At 42.2% G+C, this 24,166-nt stretch overlaps 1 protein-coding gene across 1 annotated transcript; it reads left to right on the top strand.

Moving 5' to 3' along the window:
• The first annotated feature begins 12,636 nt into the window (after positions 1–12,636).
• On the top strand, positions 12,637–23,498 carry Sdhaf4 (succinate dehydrogenase complex assembly factor 4). Its single transcript, XM_048430452.3, has 3 exons — positions 12,637–12,771; positions 14,673–14,822; positions 23,103–23,498. The coding sequence occupies exons 1-3, from the start codon at positions 12,717–12,719 to the stop codon at positions 23,210–23,212; spliced, it is 315 nt and encodes a 104-aa protein (XP_048286409.1). The 5' UTR covers positions 12,637–12,716; the 3' UTR covers positions 23,213–23,498.
• The last annotated feature ends 668 nt before the right edge of the window (positions 23,499–24,166 follow it).

The following is a 24,166-nucleotide window of genomic DNA, read 5'->3' as shown; positions in this document are numbered from 1 at the left end:
AAATATGACAGACATAGATGACTATTGATCTACAATTCTTAACATGTATCTAACTTAAAGACTAAGAGAATAAACAACTGTGCAATAAATGAGGACAATGACCTCCAAATGTTAACAATAAATATCAATACATAAACAATATATGAGTATCTTAATCAGAGGTAGAAATGTACACTGCAATATGGTATACATATATCAATACAATATATATCAATACATAAAAAATGTTTTAAACAGGTAGAAGCATGCATACATACAATATTCAGTATAACTTTGTATCCATATAAAAAATCTATGCCGATGTAATTATCTATGAACAATAACTCACAAATACCATTATTATCTATCCAATTTTCCCTCTTTTTTTTCAAAAAGATCTCTGAGCTTATAAAATTCCTTTCCCAACTCTCAACCATATACTAATTATAATCAATCCCTAAATATTGTTCCTAAACCTGAGGACAAACTTTGCTGAGAGAGAGAACATTGTCCTCTAGAATTACTTCCAGCTGTCATGGGGGTGAGGTTCTTTCTGGAGGACCCTATAAAAGTAAAATGATGGTTAAATTTCAAGATCAATGTCTTTTAAAATTGCAAACGATCAATGAGTATTTTGTGGAGGTCTGGCCAGAACGTTGTACAAGATGTGTACCATTTCAGCTAATCAAGTTGGAATCATCTGTGCAGCTGATACCTGGAACAGGACTTGTAGTAGCTCTATCAGTATGGTGACGTCATATCAACCGAGTGGAGTTGTTGTTATGGGGGTCCCTTCTTCTTCCTGGAAACTTCAAATGTCAGTGCAGAAAAAACTCATTGTTCATTGTGGAAAACTTAAACATTAATTATATAGACATATACAAACATGTATTCAATGAAAGGTATGATAGACATATTCAATGAAAAGTATGATAGATATGAAGAAAAGCAAAGATGTTTTCTAAACTCATATTTCTTTCTGTCCCATATCATGGCTCTTGACATAAGACAGAAACTCCAGAAACTCTGGGTTGTTCTCTTAACAGGCTTGGAAATAGAGAGGGACCGAGCCAAGAGTCCAACTCCAAAACCAGCTCTATAAATTCAGAAATATGATTTAGTATATTCCAGAGCTTCATAATCACAGAACCTATTCATTTTTCTTGATAGTTCATATTGGGTAATTAGACCAATCTGTCAGTATTTTTCCATCTGTCAGTATTCAAACATCCAGGGTCCCTTGAATTTTTCAAAGACGAGTGTTTTCCTGTGGAGACAAGAACAGATCCCTGCCCCCATTCTGTTTTTCTTACCACCTGTATGGTCATCATCATTGTAGATGCTGTCATTTCTCCTTTCCAAGAGGTTTCTTCTCTTCAAATCTAACCTTTATTAATTTTGATGGTATCCACAATTTTTCTTCTCCTGTGGAAACAAGAGCAAAACCCCTTCCCCAACGTAGCACATCTCCTGGCTTCCATTAAGAGGTCAGCACATCCTTGATATAAACTGGTTGATTTAGTTCAGCAGACTTTTCCATTATCCAATGTCTTTCTGCTTCTGTTGTTCCCTTCTCATTAGCATTAAGAAAATTCAAGGTTAATAAGGCATTATGTAATCTTTTTCTGGGGGCATTTTCCACCCCTTTCTGTTTATTTAACATCCTTTATAGTTTGGTTTGATCTTTCTATGACTGCTTGACCTGTAGGATTGTATGGTATACCTGTAACATGCTTAATATTATAATAAGCAAAAAACCATTTCATTTTCCTAGAGACATAAGCTGGACCATTATCTGTTTTTATTTGTGCAGGTATACCCATAATGGCTATAACTTCTAATAAACGTGTGATTACTGAGTCAGCTTTTTCTGAGCTTAAAGCAGTTGCCCACTGAAAGCCTGAATAAGTGTCAATGATGTGATGTACATATTTTAATTTTCCAAATTCTGCAAAGTGGAACACATCCATTTGCCAGATTTCATTTCTTTTAATACCCTTTGGATTAGTCCCTGCAGGCAATGGTGTTTGGTTATAAAAAGAGCAAGTAGGGCATTTCTTTACAATCTCCTTAGCTTGTTGCCATGTAATAGAAAACTCTTTTTTCAAGCCTTTGCTATTGACATGATGTTTTTTATGAAATTCAGATGCCTGCAGCACACTACCAATCAATAATTGGTCAATATCTGCATTACCTTGTGCTAGAGGACCTGGCAGACCTGTATGGGATCGAATGTGTGTTATATACATAGGGCAAAGCCTGTTTCTGATCATGTCTTGTACCTGGATAAACAATGAGGTCAGTTCTGTATCATCAGGTATAAATTCAGCAGTTTCAATATGCAAAATAACTCTTTCTGCATATTGTGAGTCAGTAATTATATTAAGAGGTTCTTTAAAATCCCTAAGCACCATAAGGATGGCATATAATTCTGCCTTCTGGACAGAATCATAAGGACTTTGTTCCACTTTACTCAATTCTTCTGATTTGTAACCTGCTTTCCCTGATTTATTAGCATCGGTATAAAATGTACAGGCTCCGGTTATTGGAGCATCACGGACAATTCGAGGGAGGATCCAAGAAGTTCTCTTTATAAAATTAAGTCTCTTGCTTTTTGGGTAATTGTTATTGATTTCTCAAAAAAAAAATAGCACAAGCTCTTTGCCATGGTTCATTGTCTTCCTACAACTTTTTATCTCATCAGCAGTGAAAGGCACTATAATTTCTGCTGGGTCTATACCTGCTAATTGATGAAGTCTCAATTTTCCTTTTATAATCAATTCAGAGACTTTTTCCACATAAGTTTTTAATTTTTTACTTGGTTTGTGTGGTAAAAAGATCCACTCTAAAATAGTATCTTCCCTCTGCATTAAAATTCCTATAGGAGAAATTCTGGAAGGCAATATGACTAAAATGCAACTAAGATTTGGATCCACCCTATCTACATGTGCCTCCTGTAATTTTTCCTCAACCATCGTCAGTTCCTTTTCTGCTTCAGCTGTTAACTCTCTGGGACCATTCAAATCTTTGTCACCATCTAAGGTTTTGTTTAAATGAATTATTAAATCAGGTGTTATCCCAACAGCTGGTCGTAGACTGGAAATGTCTCCTAATAATCTTTGAAAGTCATTAAGAGTTCGTAACCGGCCTGATTTGTGCCTTTTGAGTCTTAATTCTTTGTAAACCTATTTTATAACCTAAATAATTAACAGAATCTCCTCTCTGAATTTTTTCAGGAGCAATTTGCAATCCCCATTTAGGTAATACTATTTTTACTTCTTCAAACAGCCTTTCTAAGGTATCTTTGTTTTGACCAGATATCAGGATATCATCCATATAGTGGTATATTATGAACTTAGGAAATTGTTTGCGTATAATTTTCAATGGTTGGCTTACAAAATATTGGCACAGGGTGGGAGAGTTTAACATTCCCTGTGGGAGGATGGTCCACTGGAACCTCCTTGCAGGCTGAGAGTTATTATAAATAGGCACTGTGAAGGCAAACTTTTCTCTATCTTTTTCTTGTAATGGTATAGTGAAGAAACAATCTTTCAGACCAATAACTATAAGAGTCCATCCCTTTGGTAACAGGTAGGGCAGAGGAATTCCAGATTGCAGAGGGCCCATAGGTTGAATAACCTTGTTGATAGCTCTAAGATCTGTCACCATTCTCCATTTACCAGATTTTTTCTTAACAACAAATACAGGGGAATTCCAAGGACTGGTAGATTCTTCTATATGTCCAGCATCTAATTGCTCTTGTACCAGCTGTTCTAAAGCCTGTAACTTTTCCTCAGCTAAAGGCCATTGTTTAGTCCATATTGGTTTCTCAGTCAACCATTGTAGAGGCATGGCTGTTGGTACCTCTGAAGGGCCATCAATTGTGTCATGTTCTTGTACAGCTCTAATGGCCAGTCTCTGCCATCTGTAATATCTTGTAATATTTTCCTCAGAAATATAGGCTCTAAGAGCAGCAGGAATGTTAATTTGGGTATTCCATTGCTGCAATAGGTCACGGCCCCATAAATTCACTGCAATATTGACTACATATGGCCTTAGTTTTCCTATTTGTCTGTCTGGACCTATACAATTGACCCATCTCATGCTTTGTCTTACTGGAGATAGGGTTCCAATTCCTAGGAACTGAATATCTACCTACTGAAGAGGCCAATGCGGATGCCAAGATTCTGGAGTAATGATACTTACATCCGCACCTGTGTCCAGTAAGCCAGTAATAAATTTGCCATTTACAAACACTCTTAGCTTTGGTCTTTGTTCATTTATAGAAGTCTGCCAGAATATTCGTTTACTTTGTCCTCTTAAATTTCTTAATTCATTCACCACATTTAACTTATCCTCCAGGCCGTTATTGCTTTTAACAGCAGACGTGGGGCATCCTAATTTCCCTGAAGAGGCATGTTCTCTGCAGTGACCAGAAATGACTGGACCACATTCGCCATGCGGGCCTGCAAGAGGCCCCTCATTGGGTTTCCTGATGGCAGTGGGTTGCCCTGTTTATCTCTTGTTGACCTACACTCATCCATCCAATGCCTGCCCTTTCCACATCTCCTACATAAACCTGAAGGCTGATTCCTCCTATTCCTGTTATTCCTAGAAGAGGCATTATTTCTGGAATTCCACTGTCTGCAGTCCCTTTTCATGTGTCCCATTTTGCCAAAATGAAAGCATTTTGTAATCTGATGTGTCCTTTTACCTTTGGAAATTGCTTCTTGTACCCATGTTTCATTGCCATAATCAAATGTATCAACATTCATTGTATGTAATACCCATTCATCCAAAGGCGCTGATCTGATCTTTAAAGGCCCCAGGGTCCTTTTGCATTCTACGTTGGCATTCTCATAAGCCAAAGACTCAATTACTATATTTCTTGCTTCTGGATCAGGTATCCCTATTTGTACAGCCTTAGTTAGTCTTTGTAAGAAGTCACGAAAGCGTTCTCTCCGACCCTGTTTGACCCTGATATACGATTCTATTCTCTGACCTGAGTCTTGAACCCTGTCCCAGGCCCTTAGAGCTGCTGTGGCACATATGGATAAAATGTTTTCATCATAAAGAGCTTGTTCCTGAGGATCAGAGTAAGGTCCTTCCCCTAGAATTTGATCTAGAGAAACCTCAATTCCTTTCGCTGATTCTTGTTGTTGTAAAAGTCTGGCCTCTTGTTTGAATAGGCATTTGAAATGCCATAAAGGTCTGTTCTCAAGGACAGCTGATGTGAGCTGGTTCCAATCTTGAGGGGTGGCCCTGTTGCTCAGAGCCCAGGATTTTAACATCTCCCTAACAAAGGATGAATGCAGTCCATAATTCACAATTGCTTGTTTAAATTCTTTCAGATCACTCATACGTATAGGCTCCCATGTATGTTCTTTAATGACCTTAGGGTTTTTGGATGATCTTTTCTGATGTTATTACTGGAAAGGCAGGTATAACTCTGTGTAAACTGAGAGTTTTTGGAGGTAAATGATGCCTTTCTACCTTTTGCTCCTGTTCATCAGAGTCTATGATTTCCTCAATCTTATTAAATATGCTCACCATTGCCTTCTGTAAGTCCTGAATCTCCTGTCCAGGATTATGCTCCAAAGCCTTCATTAATGATTCTAAGTCATGGAGCTTGTCTGTCAGAGACACCATTTCCTCCTTGGACACAGCCACCTTCATTGATAATTCCAAGGCGTGGAGTTTGTCCTTTAGAGATACCATATCCTCCTTGGACATAATCCTCGTGGCATGTACTGTGCCTTCTTGTATGGAAATCCTGTCAATTAATCTATCATACCCTTTTGATAAAGTCCGATTTTCACATTCAATGGTTTTAATCCTCTCAGCTAATGTTTCAGCACTCACAGTCATGGACTGGAGGTTACAAGTCATTTTGGTTGTTCCCTCCTCCAGAGCAGTGAAGCTCCCTTCTAAATGAATAATATCAGACTGTATCTTTTGGATATTTTGGTCAGTCAACCGAGTCATATCCGACAAAGATCTAGTCTCCTTCTTGAGAACTCCAAACTCTGATCTAGTCTCCTCCTTGAAAACTCCAAACTCTGATCTAGTCTCCTCCTTTAAAACTCCAAACTCTTTTTTGAGGAGGTGGGTGTCAGTCTGAATTGTCCTTAAGGTTTTAATCTCTGCCCTCAGCATTGTGGATTCAATCTGGAAGGACTGCAACATCCTTATAAAATAGCCAAACACCAGAAAAGCGACAGATCCCAGAAATAACCAAGTAAGAGGAATATCAGAGACATCATTCAGACTATCCTCCATAGTGCAATTAAAAAAGCCATTGAACTTTTGGATAGTAATATTTTCTGACATTTTCAATCAACAGAAATCGTACTTATATGTATGTATGTATGTATTTGTTTATTTTCAAATGAAAAGAAAAATCTTACCTGTAATGACCATTGTCTGCCAGTAGGTGGCGGGGGCGCACCTGAATCCACGTGGCAATGGGGTCAATCCAGAAAGTAAACTCTAAAATATATACACTCAAATCCAGAGGTTAAATTTAGGCTAGCAGCGCAGGCTAAACTCAGCCGGGGCCGCAGGGAATACACTGCCCAAGGGGAGGTAGAGCTGCCACGTGCCCAAGTTCTGTGGCGTTTGCAGAAGCCGGGAAGTCCCCTCCCCGGTCCACCAGAGGTTCGGAGGGGGCTAGTCATCAGTGGTGTGCGACTCTGGAAAGAAGTTCCCTGGCCTTATTCTATTGAACGGAGCTGGGATCCAGTGCAGGCTTTACGGAGCACCTAAGGAAGCTGTAGATAGCTGCCTACTGTTTTGGCAGTGCGAATATGGTTCACACTTAAGCTAGGAGCTGGCTAGTCAGGGTAAAGGCCGTGGGGCCGCCAACAGACCCCAGGTGCTGTGTGCGGCTGCTCGGCCCGCACCATGAGGGGTGAAAACCCCACGTTGCATGACAGATAATGGCGAATCAATCCCACACCAGTTAGGTATTGAAGGGGTATTTATTTTGGGGGGGTAAAACTTACATACACACAAACCGTCAGGAAAGGAGCCTAGTCGCTGGAGCAGGAGCCAGAATCAAGCACCAGAACCGAGAGAGCCGAGACTTGCGGCTCTTTTTAAAAGAGAAATATACCACGCCTCAGTGGGCTGGTATTTCAGCAGCTATTGGCTGAAGGAGCGGAAGGAGCAGAAGGCGCTCCCACAGCATTGTGGGCTCGTACTTCAGTGACTATTGGCTGAAGGAGCGGAAGGTACTCCCGCAGCAAGGTTGTCCTTAGGTTCTAGTATGAATAGGAAAAGTGAGTAAGGTACTGGGGATGTAACTCAGTGGGTAGTGTGCTTGCCTAACATGGTTGTGGTGGTACATGCCAGTTTGTTCTCAACCTTTAGAGACTGGAGCAGGATAGAAGGTGATCATCCCTAGTAATAGGTGGAAGGTAGCCTGGGATATGGGAGACCTTGACTTTTTAAACAACATTCTGTGAGTATGACAGTGTGCCAATTATTGGCCTAGTTTTTTTTAAATTATTTTATGTGTATTAGTGTTTTGCCTGTGTGTATACTACTTAGGTGCCTGCACAAGCCACAAGAAGGTGTTTGAGTCCCAGGAACTGGAGTTACAGATGGTTGTGAATCACTTTTGTGGGGGACCAAGAATCAAACATGGGTTCTCTGGGGGAGCAACCAGTAGTGTCCTTGATTGCTGAGCCATCTCTCCCTATGGGCCTAGTCTTAAAAGATCATGAATATTTTTATCACTCCCTACCATCTCTGCCATTGCCTGAGACTATCCCATGTTAACCTGAAAGATTAGGTGCCATGAGAAGAGAACCATAGTGCCCAGTAAATAGGGAGCTTGCCCAAGAAGCAGGACTGCGTCAGCCAGTATGGGACAAACAAGAAGCAGCCCCCCAAAAGAAGAGTGATCCCTCAGGGCTCAGTCCAATTTGGGCTCAAACTGAAAAGTTCAAGCACAAACAATGTATTTGACAGCTAAACGATAAATAATTCAGTGCATATAGATAGAATGCCAAGACTTGTTTATCTGAAATTACCTTGATAAGAACTCTACATATTATATATCAGTTTCCCTTTTTTATATTGATGCTAAATCCTGTTAGATTTTTTTTTAATTCTAGAGCAATGGTTCTCAACCTTCTTAATGCTGTGACTGTTTAATGCAGTTCTTCATGTTGTAGGACCCACAATCAGAAAATTATTTTGTTAATTCATACCTGTAGTCTTGCTACTATTATGAATCATAATGTAAATATCTGATAGGTAGCCTGTGGGGGTCACAACCTACAGGTTGAGAACCATTGTTCTAAAGAAATGCATGTAGACTTGTACCTAGGTTTAGGTGCTAATGGTTCCACAAGGCTTAGTAACAACACTGTATTTAATAATTTCATGTCGATCACATTGAAATAACATTGAATTGTTCTTATAATTTAAGAAAGTTGAAAAGGGGCCATTAATATCAAGGATTCACCAACCATATAAAAAGTTTCATAACAGCAATTATAAAACATTTATAAAACAATTATAAAACATTAGCCAAACACTGTACATGCCTATAATTCTAGTTGTCAGAGAGCCTGAGATAGGACAGAAAGGCCTTCCTGAAGTACTCGAAATCCTATCTCAAAAGCTTGTGTGAAGCCCTGGGTTCAACCCCAATATCACTAAAAATAATGTCCGATTTGGGACCCCTCTTTTGTCTTTCACATCCACTGTTCTCCATTTTGCATTTAAAGTGCTTCCTCCCAGGATCTCTGTCATCCACTATGGGCACTCCTTGTTTGATGATCAGTCTAAAACAACAAATCATATCTCATAAAATTAGGACCCTCACCATCACTTTATATATAATAGTCTTGGTTACTGTTCTTTTGCTTTGAAGGCACACTGTGACACTATGAACTCTAAGGAAAGAAAGCGTTTATCAGGGGACTTGCTTTACAGTTTTAGAGAGTTTGTCCGTGATCATGATGGCAGGAAGCAGAAAAGCGTGGCGGAGGAGTAGCCTCAAGGTTGCACTGAATCCAGCATGGGCTCTAGCAGCCTCAAAGCTCATCCCATTGACACACCTGTCCAACAAGCACCTCTTTTATTTTTTAATTGATATTTATTGAGCTCGACATTTTTCTCTGCTCCCCTCCCTACCTCTCCTCTCTCCCCTTCAATCCTCCCGCAAGGTCCCCATGCTCCCAATTTACTCAGGCGATCTTGTCTTTTTATACTTTCCACTTTCCATGTAGATTATATCTATGTAAGTCTCTCCTAGTGTCCTCATTGTTGTCTAAGTTCTCTGGGATTGTGGTTTGTAGGCTGGCTTTCTTTGCTTTATGTTTTAAAGCTACCTATGAGTGAGTACAAGTGATAATTGTCTTTCTGTGTCTGGTTTCCTCACTCAGAATAATGTTTTCTAGCTCCATCCATTTTTCTGCAAAATTTAAGCTGTCGTTATTTTTTTCTGATGTGTAGTACTCCATTGTGTAAATATACCACATTTTTCTAATCCATTCTTCGATTGAGGGACATTTAGGTTGTTTCCAGGTCCAACAAGACACCTCTTAATCCTCTCCAAAACAACCTACCAGCTGGGGACTAGACGTTCAGATATATGAACATATGGGAGCCATTCACATCCAAACCACCACATCCCAGTCCCTGGCCATCAATGGCTTGGAGTCCAGCTTCAAAAGTCCCCATGGTCTTTGAGTCTCAATAATCTTCCAAAGTCCATGTCTCTTGAGACTCAACTGTAATCACATGTAAAATTAAAAAGCAAATCACATACTCCAGCACACAATGGCACAGAATATGCATTGATATCCTTCAAGGGAGGCAAGGGGACAGACATAAAGAAGCATCATCAGAACAAACTCCAGATCCTTTGTGCCCTATGGCAAAGGACTTTGATGACTCTTCCTCCCTTACATCTTTGCTGACTGCACTATCTACTGTCTCCGATTGATGCTACAGTTTTCCCTGACAGGTATCCCACAGCTCTGGCATCTCCTAACATCTTGGGGTCTCCAAGACAATACAGGCTTCACCTTCACAGCTTTGTGAATGACTGGTCTCTCCAGGCCTTCATGCAGGGACTCCCCTGCCACAAGCATGGCCTTGTTAACTGGAAGAAGATTCCGTATCCCCTTTTCTGTGTCTTTCTGAACACTAACAGCAGAACCATGTGGCCCTAGATGCCAAAATCTGTTTTCTGGTGCTGGAACCTGTCCCCTCCTTGAATTATATTTGCATAAACTTTTCATTGTTGCTTTTCTTTGTTTCTTAAACTTTGCTTACACTATTCACCAGTTGGAGACTTAGCTGGGTGGAGTCTTGCCCTGAGACAATAAGGTGTTCCCTTCATTCCATTTTGACTCAGTCCTTTAAACTACAAGTTTACCCCTTGAGCACAGGGCTCGGCTCCAACAGGACATTCCCCAGTAACCTTTTGCTCCTCAAACTGTCTATACATTTTGTATTTTTCTTTACAGCCTGATCCACAGGCAGAGAGTGGCACTGAGCCTGACTTGGACTTTTGAAACCTCAAAGTTTGAAAACACTCCCAGTGACAACATCCAACAATCTCCTAATCCTTCCCAAAACAATCAACCAACTTGTCACTAGACATTTGCATATAGGAGCCTATAGGGGCATTCTCATTCAAACACCACAAATACTGTGGTGAAAAGACAGAAAATAACATATGTAAACATGTATGAACCAGTGGAAAAGGAAATATAGTACAGTGTTTTTGTCACCTTCCTTGATGAGAGACTATTAAAAAATACAAATTCTGGTCAGGCATCACACATCAATGAGAGACCAAATGAATGATGTCTCTCCTGTCAAGACTGGTGAGCCAGGAGTTTGGGTAACCCCCAAACAGCTACATACCCGAAAAGCCCCACACCAGTATGGATGACAGTGTTCCAAGACTGTGTAGCGGGGGCAGAATTACAGGTTTCTAGAAGAGGCATGGGGGAAGAGTGGCTAGGATCTCGGGGTAGTCTAACTAGGGAAAGCTAACAGCCCCAGCTGTATAGAGTAACTGTCTAGTACTTGAGGTAATCACACCTGCTCTCTTAGTGGACAGCATTCTGCAACACTGGTACACTGGGAAATAATAGGTAGTGACAGTTTATGGTAGAACGTCTTCTCAAGTGGGAAGCGTGGAGAAATAAATGGAGTCTCCCTCTTCTCTCTGGACTCTGGTTAACACAAGTGAACTCAAGACTGTTAACTGTTAACTGTATATAATATCTTTTAGGGATAGCATACCAAAGTAGTTCATCACCTGACTCCAAAATCAAATCTGTAGAACTGTCCATCATCCTACAAGACCAAAGTCTGGAAGATAGAATACTTGATAGGATTGGTGGATCCTTCAGATATCAGATTTACATTCACAGGAAGAAAGTTCTTTTAATAAGCAATGCTGTGTGGGACACTGTTAGCCTGCATACACAGCTTTCACAAATGAAGTGGCATGTATGAAAGGAAACACAATTCAGAGAAAACAGTCCAAACATCATGATTATTTAAAAGCAAATTGCTACCTTCTTCATGATAGTTGGATTGATTGATTCCCTTAATCTTTTGGACTGCTTAATACTATAGTGCAGGTCAAGTCAGCTATTGGAATTGCTAAGTAGTGGTGCTAGCTAATTAGTCCTGGGAGGGGAAAGACAGATGTACAGATGTGCCTTTGTTCTTAACATCCTTGCTGGTGTATTAGTGGATCCACAGGGCAAACAGCTGTGGTAAGAAAAGTTGCTATGGTGGGTCTTCTTGATGGCTACCCCTTTTGATTCCAAGACAGGGATTGAGTGCGGTAATTCATCTAAACAGCTATGGATTTGTTTTGTTTTCTAGTAATGGGGTGGGGGCTTTTCATTATTTGTCACTTATATAGGTTTTTACATCAAAAATTTTAAGGTTGTTTTTATGAGTGTTTTGCTGGTGTATATATATATATATATATATGTCTTGTGCATGCCTACTGTCAACAAAGTCCAGAAGAGGGTGTCAGACACTCTGGAACTGGAGTTACAAACCTGAGTTGCCATGTGGGTGCTGGGACTAAATGCAAGTCCTCTGATACAGAAGCCATCTCTCTAGCCCCTCAAGATTTTAAAATATTTTTTAAAAGATCTCTGACACGGAACAGTCTCAGTAATCAATTCACATGACTGGATATGCTGAACTTACTAAAATTTTATTTTCAAAATATGGGAAGGTTCAATATACTTAAATCTTTATGTATTTTAACTACAGATTTATGGAGCACTACTTTGGCACACCTATATGGTATGTAATGAAACTTTTATAAATTACTCGTAACTAGTGAGTCTATGTATATGTTATTAATGTATGTCTAAAATACGTAATCAGATTAAGTTGATTCCTGTTTCTGTCTCCTTGTACTTTGAACTTCCCTCCTCTAGATAGGCAAGCACACTACACACTAGGGTGGTGTGAACTCTCGAACCTGTTACTTCCGTGCAGGCTGGTATTTTTGAGTCCATTGGAATGGCTATGAGCAACTGCCAGGGACAGAGTCCGATAGAGGTTGGGGAGTGGCTATGCAGAATTACAGGAGGCCGTTCTGGGAGGTCAGTCGGGCGGACAAAGCGAAGCTCCGCCCAATTCTGCTGTCGCCGACGCATGCGCAGACCGGAGGAGCTCGGCGGTGGCCCCGCCCACCTGGCTGTGAGTGCGCAGGCGTTGCGGGAGAAGGCAGTATGGTCTCGACAGGCCTAACGGGGTCTCTGGTGGCCTCCGTCTGGAGAGCAACAAGTAAGGCGATCCGCCCGGGGTCCCCGAGTCTCGGGGACCCTTAGGGGAAGCCGGTTTCTGACATGCAAATGCGCCGGCGCGGAGACCCGGCCGCGATGCTTTGTGACCTCAGGGTTAGGGTTCGATCCTTTCCGGTGTGCTTAGCGTTGGGACCCGGACGTTGCGGGTGGTTTGCGAGGAGCGCGCCTTGCACTCGAATGCAGCTGGGATAGTATGGAAAAGAAAGTCACTTCGGGGATGAGTGCCATTAATTTATTGTTTGCTTACATCAAGAATAATTTGTACCGGGCAGGTGATCATACCTTTAGTCCAGCACTAAGAACGCAGAGGCAGGAGTATCCCTGAGTTCAAGGTCAGCCTGGTCCAAACGTTCCGTAAACTAATCAGATAGATGATTACATATAACGAAAAGTACACTAATCCAAGACCTGTTAGAAGAGATACTTGCGTGCTTTCTGTGGAAACTAACGTTTTCAAAACTGTTGCATTATTTTTCAATATTTTCCTCAATTAGCAGCCCAAAGATGCAAAATGTAAGTTTAATTGATGACATCCCTGAAAAATTACAGAAACTGAAGATAAAATCACTGCTGCCTTAACAAGTAGCCCGAATTTTTTTTTATTAATAAACTTTCCAGTTTTTCCCTTCAAATACTTCATACCTGTTGGTTGTTAAAATCTTGATCTATACAATGAATATTATAGATAATGAAAGGCTAGCTCCAAACCCTTAGGTGATAACTTTAATTCTTTAGCGTTTATCCAAAATTCCACTGTTTTTAAACAATTATGTCATGTTTGATACTAGAAATTATATATATATACTCACATGACGTATGTATGTAAAGTATAAAGCAAAGGGAACATTAATGAACCCATTTTCCCATTGAAATGTTTAGATGCATTTTGTATCCATTGTTTTTTTTCAACTACTCATACTTCAAGATCACTTCATACAGAAATGTGAGCTGGTATCTTTTACCCGTGCACGATACATTGTCCATTCTTATGACTGCTTGGACAATACCAGAAACACTAGCATAGGGTACTACACCCTCTGGAGTGTTTCCCTAAAGGAAGGATGCTGTTTATTGATTCTCCTGTCAGGGTTGGGGCAAGCCAACTGCTTCCTTATCCAAGGAATTGAAATTAAAGTCACAGATTGCAAAGTCGCAAATGAAACTTTGAATTCTTCTACTGCAAGATAGCCACAGGTCACAATGAAGAAGGGCCAGCTAGGGCCTCGTTGATGGGTGTACAGGGAAGAGGGGTGGTTACTAAGGAGCTGGGGTGGTTCTTATTTTGATTGGTATACTATAATCATTTTCTGTATATGCTCCTTCTTATTATGCTTCTGACTTCAATCATACGCTTGCCAAAATAGACATAAGATGGTAAATAGAAGGTTTTCCTTTTTTAAAAAAAAATCATCTTTAGGGCTCAGTTTACCTTACTTGTTGATGGAGAAATAGCCCATGCTTCAGAGAGGGTTGTGCATGCATCCTGGTGCTGGGGAGGTGGGGCTTATGTTGCTAGGTGTGTCTCTTGGAGAGAAGTGTGTGTGCATAGTACGTATGGTAAGGAAATTAGGCTGCCAAGTGCACTATTAGAAGACAGTGTGCATATTTGTGCATATTCCAAACCAGATGAGTCTGAGGTTACTAAGCTATTCCATATACTTACCCGTCTCCTTACTTTCTAGCTCTTTCGAGCTTGTAACACTGGTTATCTATCTCTATGGAAGGGAAATAGCTGTGTAGAATTGAGATGTGGAGGAAAGAATTTTCACTGTATGCTATTTGTTCTTTTTGAACTATGATAAATGGTCAAAACACAAGTAAGCAAAACCAGTTGTTTGTTTGTTTGTTTGTTTTAAGTAGAACATTTTTTTCCTCCGTTAGGAACCTCGCTTCTGAGTCACTCTTTGAGGAAAGTGAGTTCTCAAGAGGGAAAATCTGAGCCTGTGAAGCAGCCTCTTAAGAAGTCAAAGCTGCCAGTGGGTCGTTTCGATGCTCCGGAGGACTCGCACCTGGAGAGGGAGCCGCTGAAGAGTGAGTGGAGTGACCGCTGTCTGTGCTGAGGACAGCGGAGAAATGCTAACTCGAACTGAGATGTGCTCTTGCTTGCTGTTAACACTTCTAAAGGCTGTGTCAGTGAGTTAAAATTCCATATGGACAGTCTGTGGGGGTGGGTGTTACTTCTTTAAATGTTTCAGGTTGGTGAGTTGCCTACTGCGTAAGTGCTTGCCGGACATACGTGAGGGCTTAGACAGCAGCACTCTCGGGCTGACACCCACGGCAGCCCAGTGCATTTCCAGCACTGAGAAGACACAAGGAGTCCCTGGGGCGAGTCAGCTCCCTAGACTATCTGAATTGACAGTCTCTGGGCTCAAATGAGAGACCTTGCTTCAGTATATAAAGTGGAGAGCAACCAAGAGAGACATCTGAAGTCAGTCTCTGACCTCAGCTTGCACACACATACACAGAAATACAGGGATGCACACTCATACAAAAGTGCACGGATGCACACAAGGCCACACATACATCACATATGCATACACATAAGCATACACACACACACAACCCTTACCGAAAAGGTGTTTCTAAAACTAAAAATCTTGGCACGTGTCTGGAATACCAGCACTCTGTAAACTGACACCAGAGAATCAACAATATGAGGCTAGCCTGAGCAACACAGACGGTCTCAAAGAAAGGATTTCTACGTTTTAGTACTTATTTAGTTATTTGGGGGTTTTCTTTGATTGTTCTATTTTATTGATTTGTTTTTACTAAACTTTCATTATTCAAAAGGTAAAACATATAAGTTAATATCTTCTGTGATCTGAATAACAAACCGAGGCATCAAGGGGCAGTGAAGATGCCGGGCTTAGAAAATGATGGAACACAGAACTGCATGCTGAAGAGAAGACATCGCTCATTCTCTTAGCTCTAATAACCTTCCTTCATTGCTCCCTGTCGTCTGGCCACTGGGCACAAAGTGGCATCTGAAGGGACACTAGCCCACTCCAACATATGGCTCTGGCAGGCCTTCCCCTTCTTCCCCATTCCCCCTGTCTTGCTAAAAACCATTAGATTGCCTTCCTAAAAAAAAAAAACCCCAAGGTCCACATTCACTTATTTGGCCACTTCCTCCTCCTGAGGCTGACTACCAGGATCCAGATATCAAAGTAGAAACTCCAGCAATCAAAACCTCTTTGATTCACCTAATTAACATGCTAGTTAAAATTAAACATCTCATCCTAATGCAGGATTTTCCTTGTGCCTTTATAAACGACTATTTTCCTATATGTCATGTTTGTCTTCTCTCTGTCCAGAGGCAGACCCTTATCCCTGCAGGACAAATACAAATACCCCTGTCCTCTTTCCCTGGTTCCCTTTGTCCTTTCCTTGATCCTCTATCTCCTGTCTTTTTCTCTTATTCCTTGGCCTTTGTCCCTCTGGGGCAAATAAATCTCCTTTGTGTTGAGAACTTGGTCTTGGGCTCCTGAGCCAATACTTTTCCTTTCTTTTACTTTTCCTTTCAGAGTGTAATAGACTTAAACATAATTTATCATTGTTTTTGTTCCTTCTTTAATTTTATGACTTTAATCATGCATCTATGTATGTGTGTGTCTCTGTGTGTGTGGGTCTGTGCATGTAGTCAGAACTACTGCATTTCCTGGAGTTAGAATATCTGGGAGTCTCTTGCATTGACACCAGGAACCAAATTCTGGTTCTCCAAGCCTGTTCTTATTTTGATTGTGTTGGGTGACTTTTCATGGGGGACATTTGAAAGGTCAATTCATCCCAGATAGGGCACCAGTAGGCCAAAGGAATGGTTCTGTCAAATCAGTGAGTCAGTGAGTTTATCGGGATTCCTGGCAGGAGCATGGGAAAGGGATGTATGGGTTGCTTTTTCTTATTGCACTGATATAATCCCTGACAGAAGCAGTTAAAAGAGAGGATGGCCTGTGGTGACTCACGGCTTGAGAGGGGTGCAGCCCTATCATGACAGGCAGGTACGGTGGCAGGAACGTGAGATGACAGCCACATTGTGTCTGTTCGCAGGTGAGAGGCAAATGCCGGCGCTCAGCTCGCTTTCTGGTTTTTAGGATCTCAGGCATGGTTTAGGGTGAACATTCAGGGTGGATCTCTCCGTCAATCTGGAAGCTCTCTCATAGAAACACCCAGAGATGTCTCCTGGGCCGCTTTTTGTCTTGTCCACGTGACAGTTGAGATTAACTATCACGTGAGTCTACTTACAGGAATATGGGCAAATCCCAAGCAGGAAAGAGGTTCGTTTTGGCTTGCAGTACAGTTCTGGAGGCAGAAATGCTAACAGTGAAATGCTAGCATCTGGGCTTCAGCATGGCTTCCAAATCTTACCAGTTAGAGTTCAGTCCCAAACTCGGCTGTAGAAGGAGACTGGTTCCTCTCACCTCAACACTCACAATCACAGCTCATACACAACACACATAAGCACATGCACACCAGCAATCCATGTCATTAAAACAAGTTTTAAATCCAGGAGTGGTCAGTGAGGGGAAGGGGGTAGCTCATTGGAAGAGTGCCAACTTAGCAGGCCTGGAACCCTGGCCTCATGCTAAGCCCATAAGTCTGACATGGTAGTGCGCCCGTAATCCCAGCACTAGGGAGCCTGACGGAAGGAGGGCCAGAAGTTGAAGGCAGGCAACCTGGGCAACATGAGGTCCTATTTCAGGAAGGGAATAAGGAAAGATGTTGTGGCAAGGTGTTTGTTTATTTGTCTTGGTTTGGTTTTTGTTTTTGTTTTTTTTTTGTTTTTTTTTTTGGAAGAGATCTCACTCTGCAGCCCTAGCTAGGTGGCCTGAAATTCCCTTTGTAGACCAGGCTGGCCTCCAACTCACTCCTTACTCTGCCTCCCTAGAGCTGGGGTAAAAGACGTGTGCCATCACGTATGGTTACACTTTTAAAAATATATTTGGCTGGAGATTGTCTGGCCAGCTCTATTAAAGTGTGATTTAAAGATACATATCTGTGAGTTTTCATAAATGTTTGCAGTCATGTAAACAACATTAAGTATAAGTTCTTATTCCTTACAGAGTTATCTTTTGCTTATTTTTAAATCAACTCTATCCCCACCTCTTCATACAACCATTGATTCATTCTCAATCCCTGTAGTTTTGCTTTTTATAGGGTTTTATGTAAATGGCAGACTCTGTAGGCTGGCATCCTTCGCTCCGTCTCCTGTGGAAGAGATCTGTTTTAGGAAGATACTTTAGCGCCAGTGCACGTGCGGCTGGAAATGTAAGAGGCAGAACACAGATGGTACAGCAGATCACGGGAGTGCTAAGAGTGAGCCGCTGAGTGTGTAAGGTGGGGGTAACAGGAGGAGGAAGAATCAGGGAACTTCCAGAGTATAACAAATGCAAAAATCAGACAAGTACAAAGAAGAGAGAAGGGAAAACAGGAGATTGCGGTCAAAGAGGAGAGAGCTCAAGAGTGAGATCTGAAGAAGCATTCAGGGCATAGGGAAGTCCAGTGGGAGTTCAAGTGAGATGAGCCTCCTTATAAGGAGGTTTAGGGACTTTTTTGTCCCCGTGTGTGATGGTCCTTGGTGTGGATGTTGATACGATGAAGGGAGGGGTGGTGGGAGATGACACTGTAATCTGATATTCATTGATGTGATCAGCACTGAGAAGGGGCATCTCAATGTGTGCATACAATTGTGTGTGTATGCACATACATGTGTGTATGGTATATTCATGTGCATGTATGTGCATGCATGTGTGTATGTGTTAAGGTTCTCGGTGTGTGTGTGTGTGTGTGGTAAGAGTGTCTGTGTGTGTATGTGCGTGTGTGTGTGTGTGTGTGTGTGTGTGTGTGTGTGTGTGTAGTAAGGGTCTTGTGTTCTAGACCAGCCCGGAACTGCTGGGCTCAAAAATTTCTCCTGCCTTCATTTCCTGAATAGCTGGGACTATAATCACACCATTCAAACGAGCTCAGCATGTTCTTTTTTGCCAGTACTGTCCAAGCCCAGACTCAAATGTGAGGGTATTTGGAGATAATTAGGTTTGGATCATATGGGTGAGGACCTCATGGTGGGACTACTACCCTTATGAGAGAGAAACTGGAATCCTCCCTGCCTCCCTCTTTTCCAAGTGACAGTTCAGAAAGAAGGGACAGTCTGTAGTTCAGGAAGAGGGCCTCACTCCAACCCAGCCAAGCTCCCTCACACCCTGAGGCTTTTAGTGCATAAGCCACACAGTCTGAGTTTTGTCTCAGCATTCCCTGCTAACTATCACACCCAGAGAATTCCAGGAATGGAGGGCAAAGGAGAGCTTCCATTATAGGCTGGGGGGGGGGATAGCCCAGAATTTCCCCAGAAAACAGAATGACGACCAGGTTAGGGGAGAGTTAGGCACAGCACAGCAAAGATAAGGATTGAAGAAATATTTGGAAAGTTTCAAGGTTGTAGTATGAGGGCTGGCTTGTTGGGGTTTCTGTCCCTCCCAGTACCCCAACAGCCGGCAAGCAACAAAGAAAATCACACACAAGACTCCATAAGGTTATAAACTGATTGGCCCATTAGGTCAGGCTTCTTGTTAACTCTTATTACTTATGTTACCCCATTATCCTTATCTATGTTAGCACATGGCTCCGTACCTTTCTCAGCTGGGCAGGTTACATGCTGCCTCTTCAGTGGTCTGCACAGGAATGCCGAGGGAGTTTCTTCCTCCCTAGCCTTATCCTATTCTCATTGCCCCGCCTCTACTTCCTGTCTGGTTGACCCACCTATACTTCCTGCCTGGCCAATCAGCGTTTTATTAAAATATATGATTGACAGAATACAGACAATTCTCCCACACCATTTCCCTCTTTTTTTTTTTAACAAAGGAAAATACCCATAGTCCATTTGTTGGGAACGTGGGCGTAGTATTTCAGGCTTCTTCCTGCTGGTTGGGGGCGCTGATAATCTTATGGGGACCTAAATAAAATTTAGGGTTATAATCAAGTCCTGTCTGGAGCATCCTGTGAGTCTCGATCATCTCAGGCGACAGTCTTGAATCTGTTATCGATGTAGAACTCAGACATCTGGGCCATTTATTCCTGTCGGAGATTTCTCAGGTGGCCTCCCTTGTTCAAACTGGATTTTTCTTAACTCTGAATAAATCCAGAGCCTCTCATTTTCTGTGGAAACAAAAGCAGAATCTCTTCTCCAAAGTAGCATACCTTTTGACTTCAATTTTGAAGCCAAGGTATTTTCAAAATACCTATCTTGGGTTAGTTCAGTAGCATTTATAAACAAAAGTCTTTTAGCAGCTGTTGCTCCTTCCTCAGCAATCAAACAATTTAAAGAGAGCATAATAGCATACAGTATGAAGATTCTCTGTGCATTTTCCATCTTTATATGGCTTTATTTTAACCTCTATTTCTTTTATTTTTACTTTTACTTTTTGAGACAGGATCTTTGTATATCTTTGTCCTGGAATAACACTGTAGACCAGGCTGTCTTTGAACTCACAGAGATCCTCCTGTCTCTGCCTCCCCAGTGCTGGGATTAAAGGTGTATGCTACCACACCTTGAACTCACAGAGATCTGTCTCTGCCTCCCAGGCATTGGGATTAAAGGCGTGTACTACCACACCTTGAGGTCACAGAGGTCAATCTACCTCGACCCCTTGAAGTCACAGAGGTCAATATACCTCTGCCTCCCAGGCATTGGGATTAAAGGTGTGTACCACCACACCCAACTACTCTCTTTCTTTCCTTTTAACTTTAAGAACTTTAACTTTTAGCCTGCATATACACACTGTAAACCATTTAGAGGTTTTCTTCCTCTTTGAATCTCTCTTTACTGTATATTTTTCTTTTTCTGACCACATGAGCCATTAATTTACTAAGCAATATGGAGAGCCGTGGCTTTGACAGCTAGATCCAGCTCATTCCTTAGCTTTTCAGCCTCAAGGCTGAGGTACCAGCCAGAGCTATGTTCATTGCCACAACTCTATGGCATTTCAAGGTCCTTGCCAGCAAGCAAGCTGCAGCATTCTGCTCACAGACCACACTCAGTCAGACTGCCTGCCTGAAAGAGTCAGAGATTACCCTGTCAGGACAGCCCAGAAAGCCGGCATTGTAAAACAGCGCAGCTTTTTTCCTGCTACGACTGAAAACCGAAAAGCATGTGTTCCGCTTTTCATCAACACGGTTTAAGTGCTTCACGGCAGGACCTCTTTAAAGAGCTGCAAGGTTTTGCAGCTAAAGCTGAGTCAGGAAGCCTCTCTCAGATGAGAGTGCTTGCTTGCCTCTAGCAAGCAAAGTAGACGCGAGAAATTTCTGCTACCAAGAAAACATGCTTTACTCTATTCTTTACCAAGCTTTCTCAGGCTTTCTGTGGATTCAGTTATCCACGTCTGGGCGCCATATGTAGTATGAGGGCTGGCTTGTTGGGGTTTCTGTCCCTCCCAGTACCCCAACAGCCGGCAAGCAACAAAGAAAATCACACACAAGACTCCATAAGGTTATAAACTGATTGGCCCATTAGGTCAGGCTTCTTGTTAACTCTTATTACTTATGTTACCCCATTATCCTTATCTATGTTAGCACATGGCTCCGTACCTTTCTCAGCTGGGCAGGTTACATGCTGCCTCTTCAGTGGTCTGCACAGGAATGCCGAGGGAGTTTCTTCCTCCCTAGCCTTATCCTATTCTCATTGCCCCGCCTCTACTTCCTGTCTGGTTGACCCACCTATACTTCCTGCCTGGCCAATCAGCGTTTTATTAAAATATATGATTGACAGAATACAGACAATTCTCCCACACCACAAGGTGAATTCTGTACCTTCTTTGGTTAAAAGAGCTGCAAAATTTGGGGCAATGATCTTTGAGTTTTCCAAAAATACACCATTCAAGATTGGAGTTTCTTTCTGACAGCTGGTTCCTCATCTGTTCTTTCTCTACACAAGGCAGAGCAGCCTGTGGGTTTCAGTTCAGGCTCCATCTCGCTGTTCTCATGCTGTGTGACACTGAACAACTCTGTACACCTGTAACATGGGGGGAGTAGTGTTTAATGACTCAGAGTTATTATGTGGACTGAGTGAGTTAAGGTGTATAGAATGCTGGGAATTGAAAGCCCAGTATCAGGTTATAACAGAAGGATCATCTTGTTGCATAAGGAGTGGCAGGCTGCGTTCCCGCCCAGATCCCAGCTAGCTTACCCACAAAATAATTACACGAAAACTGTATTCATTTAAACACTGCCTGGCCCATTAGTTTTAACCTCTTATTGGCTAATTCTCACATCTTTATTAACCCATTTCTAATAATCTGTGTAGCACCACGAGGTGGTGGCTTACTGGCATGAGTCTAGCCTTGGGAAGGGGAATCATGGCGTCTGCCTCATTGCCTTCTTCCCGGCATTCTGTTCTGTCTACTCCACCCACCTATGTTCTGACTTATCAGGCCAAGCAGAAGACCCACCTACATCATCATCTGACTCTCAGCATTTAACACCAACATGGGCAGTATTAGTGATACCTAACATCAAACTGACTGATTAATTAAAAATTAAAATTGTCAGAATTTGACTTGACTCACAGTGAGGGCTCCTATCAGGAAAATGTAGTGCATTTGTGTGTGTGTGTGTGTGTGTGTGTGTGTGTGTATGCATGCATGCATGCATGTATGTGTTTGTTACTGGAGACTGAACTTGACGCGTGCTAAAGCAAGCATTCTGTTACTGAGCGCTGTTCTCGACCCATGAACATACAGTGTTAAGTCGATGATTTCACTTAATGCTCCTAAAACCCATCTGCTGAAGCCAAAGCCTCTGTTAAGGAGCAGTAGTGCTCACAAGTAAAACCAGTCACCTATACATACCCATCTCTGTGCTAGATGCTTTACATACATCACCTTGTTCAGCCAGTGCTGTAAGGTAAGTATGACCACCACCTCCGATAGGCACACACCACGCATGTCTTACTGGAAAGAAAATGGAGACATTGAACTTGTTTCTAAGCCTTCCAAGTTCAGTGAAGAACCACCCTGTCCTCACTGCTTCCCTTCTGTTGGGTCCAGCACCACATTTGAACCTATATTCTAGTAGTTTCTAGATTGAAAGTGTTCCAAGAATTGGAAGTCACTAGTGTCAGTGGTGAAGTTGATTGGATATGAAAAATGTATATCTCTCAGGTTCTGGAGGTAGAAGGGGAAGAACCATATGTATGACTCTTGTAAAGACTGCAGGTAAGCCAGGCATTCCCAACCAGCTTGTGCAGTCCTGTCCTCAAAGCTGACCACATTGTTTTCTTCCATCTCTGCTGACTGCCTTGTTCATCTCTCCTGTCCTCCTTAGAGTTTCCAGATGATGTGAATCCAGTTACCAAAGAAAAAGGTGGCCCCAGGGGCCCAGAGCCTACGCGATATGGAGACTGGGAAAGAAAAGGACGTTGTATCGACTTTTAAGGGACACATTCTTTAACTGCAGAACCTTTTTCTGAGCGACTGACTTCACATTGTTTTCCTGTGAACTATTATGAAATCATGTCATTTGCATCCTGTGTTGTAAAAGGCTGACGGCCTTGCGGAACAAACGCTGCTGTAGATTGGGAAGATGGAGACTTTTCATTCACACATCAGCTGAAGCCTGTCTGCTGGGAATGCAATGAGAGCTGCATGCCTTTGCTGTGGTCGTTAGCGATGTAATCAGCTGCTTATGAAATGCACATGGAAATAAATAATTTTAAAAGATTTTCTTTAGATTGATTATTTTGTACGTGTGAGTGTTTTTCTTGCATGTAACTATGTGCTTGGTGCTCATGAAGGCCAGAAGAGGGCACCAGACCTCTGGACTGGAGTTAGGGGTTGTTGTGAGCTCTCATGTGTGTGCTGGAAACTGAACCCAGGTCCTCTGCAAGAGCAACAAGGTGCTCTAAACCTCTGTGTTTATACCTGTGTGTCTGTGTATGTGTGCACATGAGTGCAGTTGCCATAGGAGCCATAAAACGGTGTCAGGTTGTCTGGAGCTGTAGACACAGGCTGCTGTGAGCCTGCTGACCTGGATAGTGGGAGCCAAACTCAGCTCCTCTGCAAAGTGGCACCCTTTCTTAACCTTTACATGACATAAGTTGCTATGACTAGGTGCGCAGGTCAGTTTTCGTCAACTTTATGTAAGCCAGAGTCATTTTGGAAGCAGGAACCTCAGTTAAGAAAATGTTTCTATCAAACTGACCCTGTGGGCAACTCTGTGGAGCATTTTCTTCATTAATGGCTGATGTGGGCGGGCCCAGCCTACTCTGGGCCGTGCTACCATTGGGCAGGTGGGTCTGGACTGTAGGAAACATCAAGTTGAGCTGGCCATGGAGGATGAGCCACTTAACTGCTCTCTTCTGCTCAGTTCCTGATGTACGTACCCTGCTT

Source organism: Myodes glareolus, chromosome 18 (genome assembly GCF_982192425.1).
Source record: "Myodes glareolus chromosome 18, mMyoGla1.1, whole genome shotgun sequence".
Lineage (NCBI taxonomy): Eukaryota > Metazoa > Chordata > Mammalia > Rodentia > Cricetidae > Myodes > Myodes glareolus.
The sequence above is the reverse complement of the archived record's forward strand: the minus strand, read 5'-3'. Positions and strand labels throughout refer to the sequence as shown.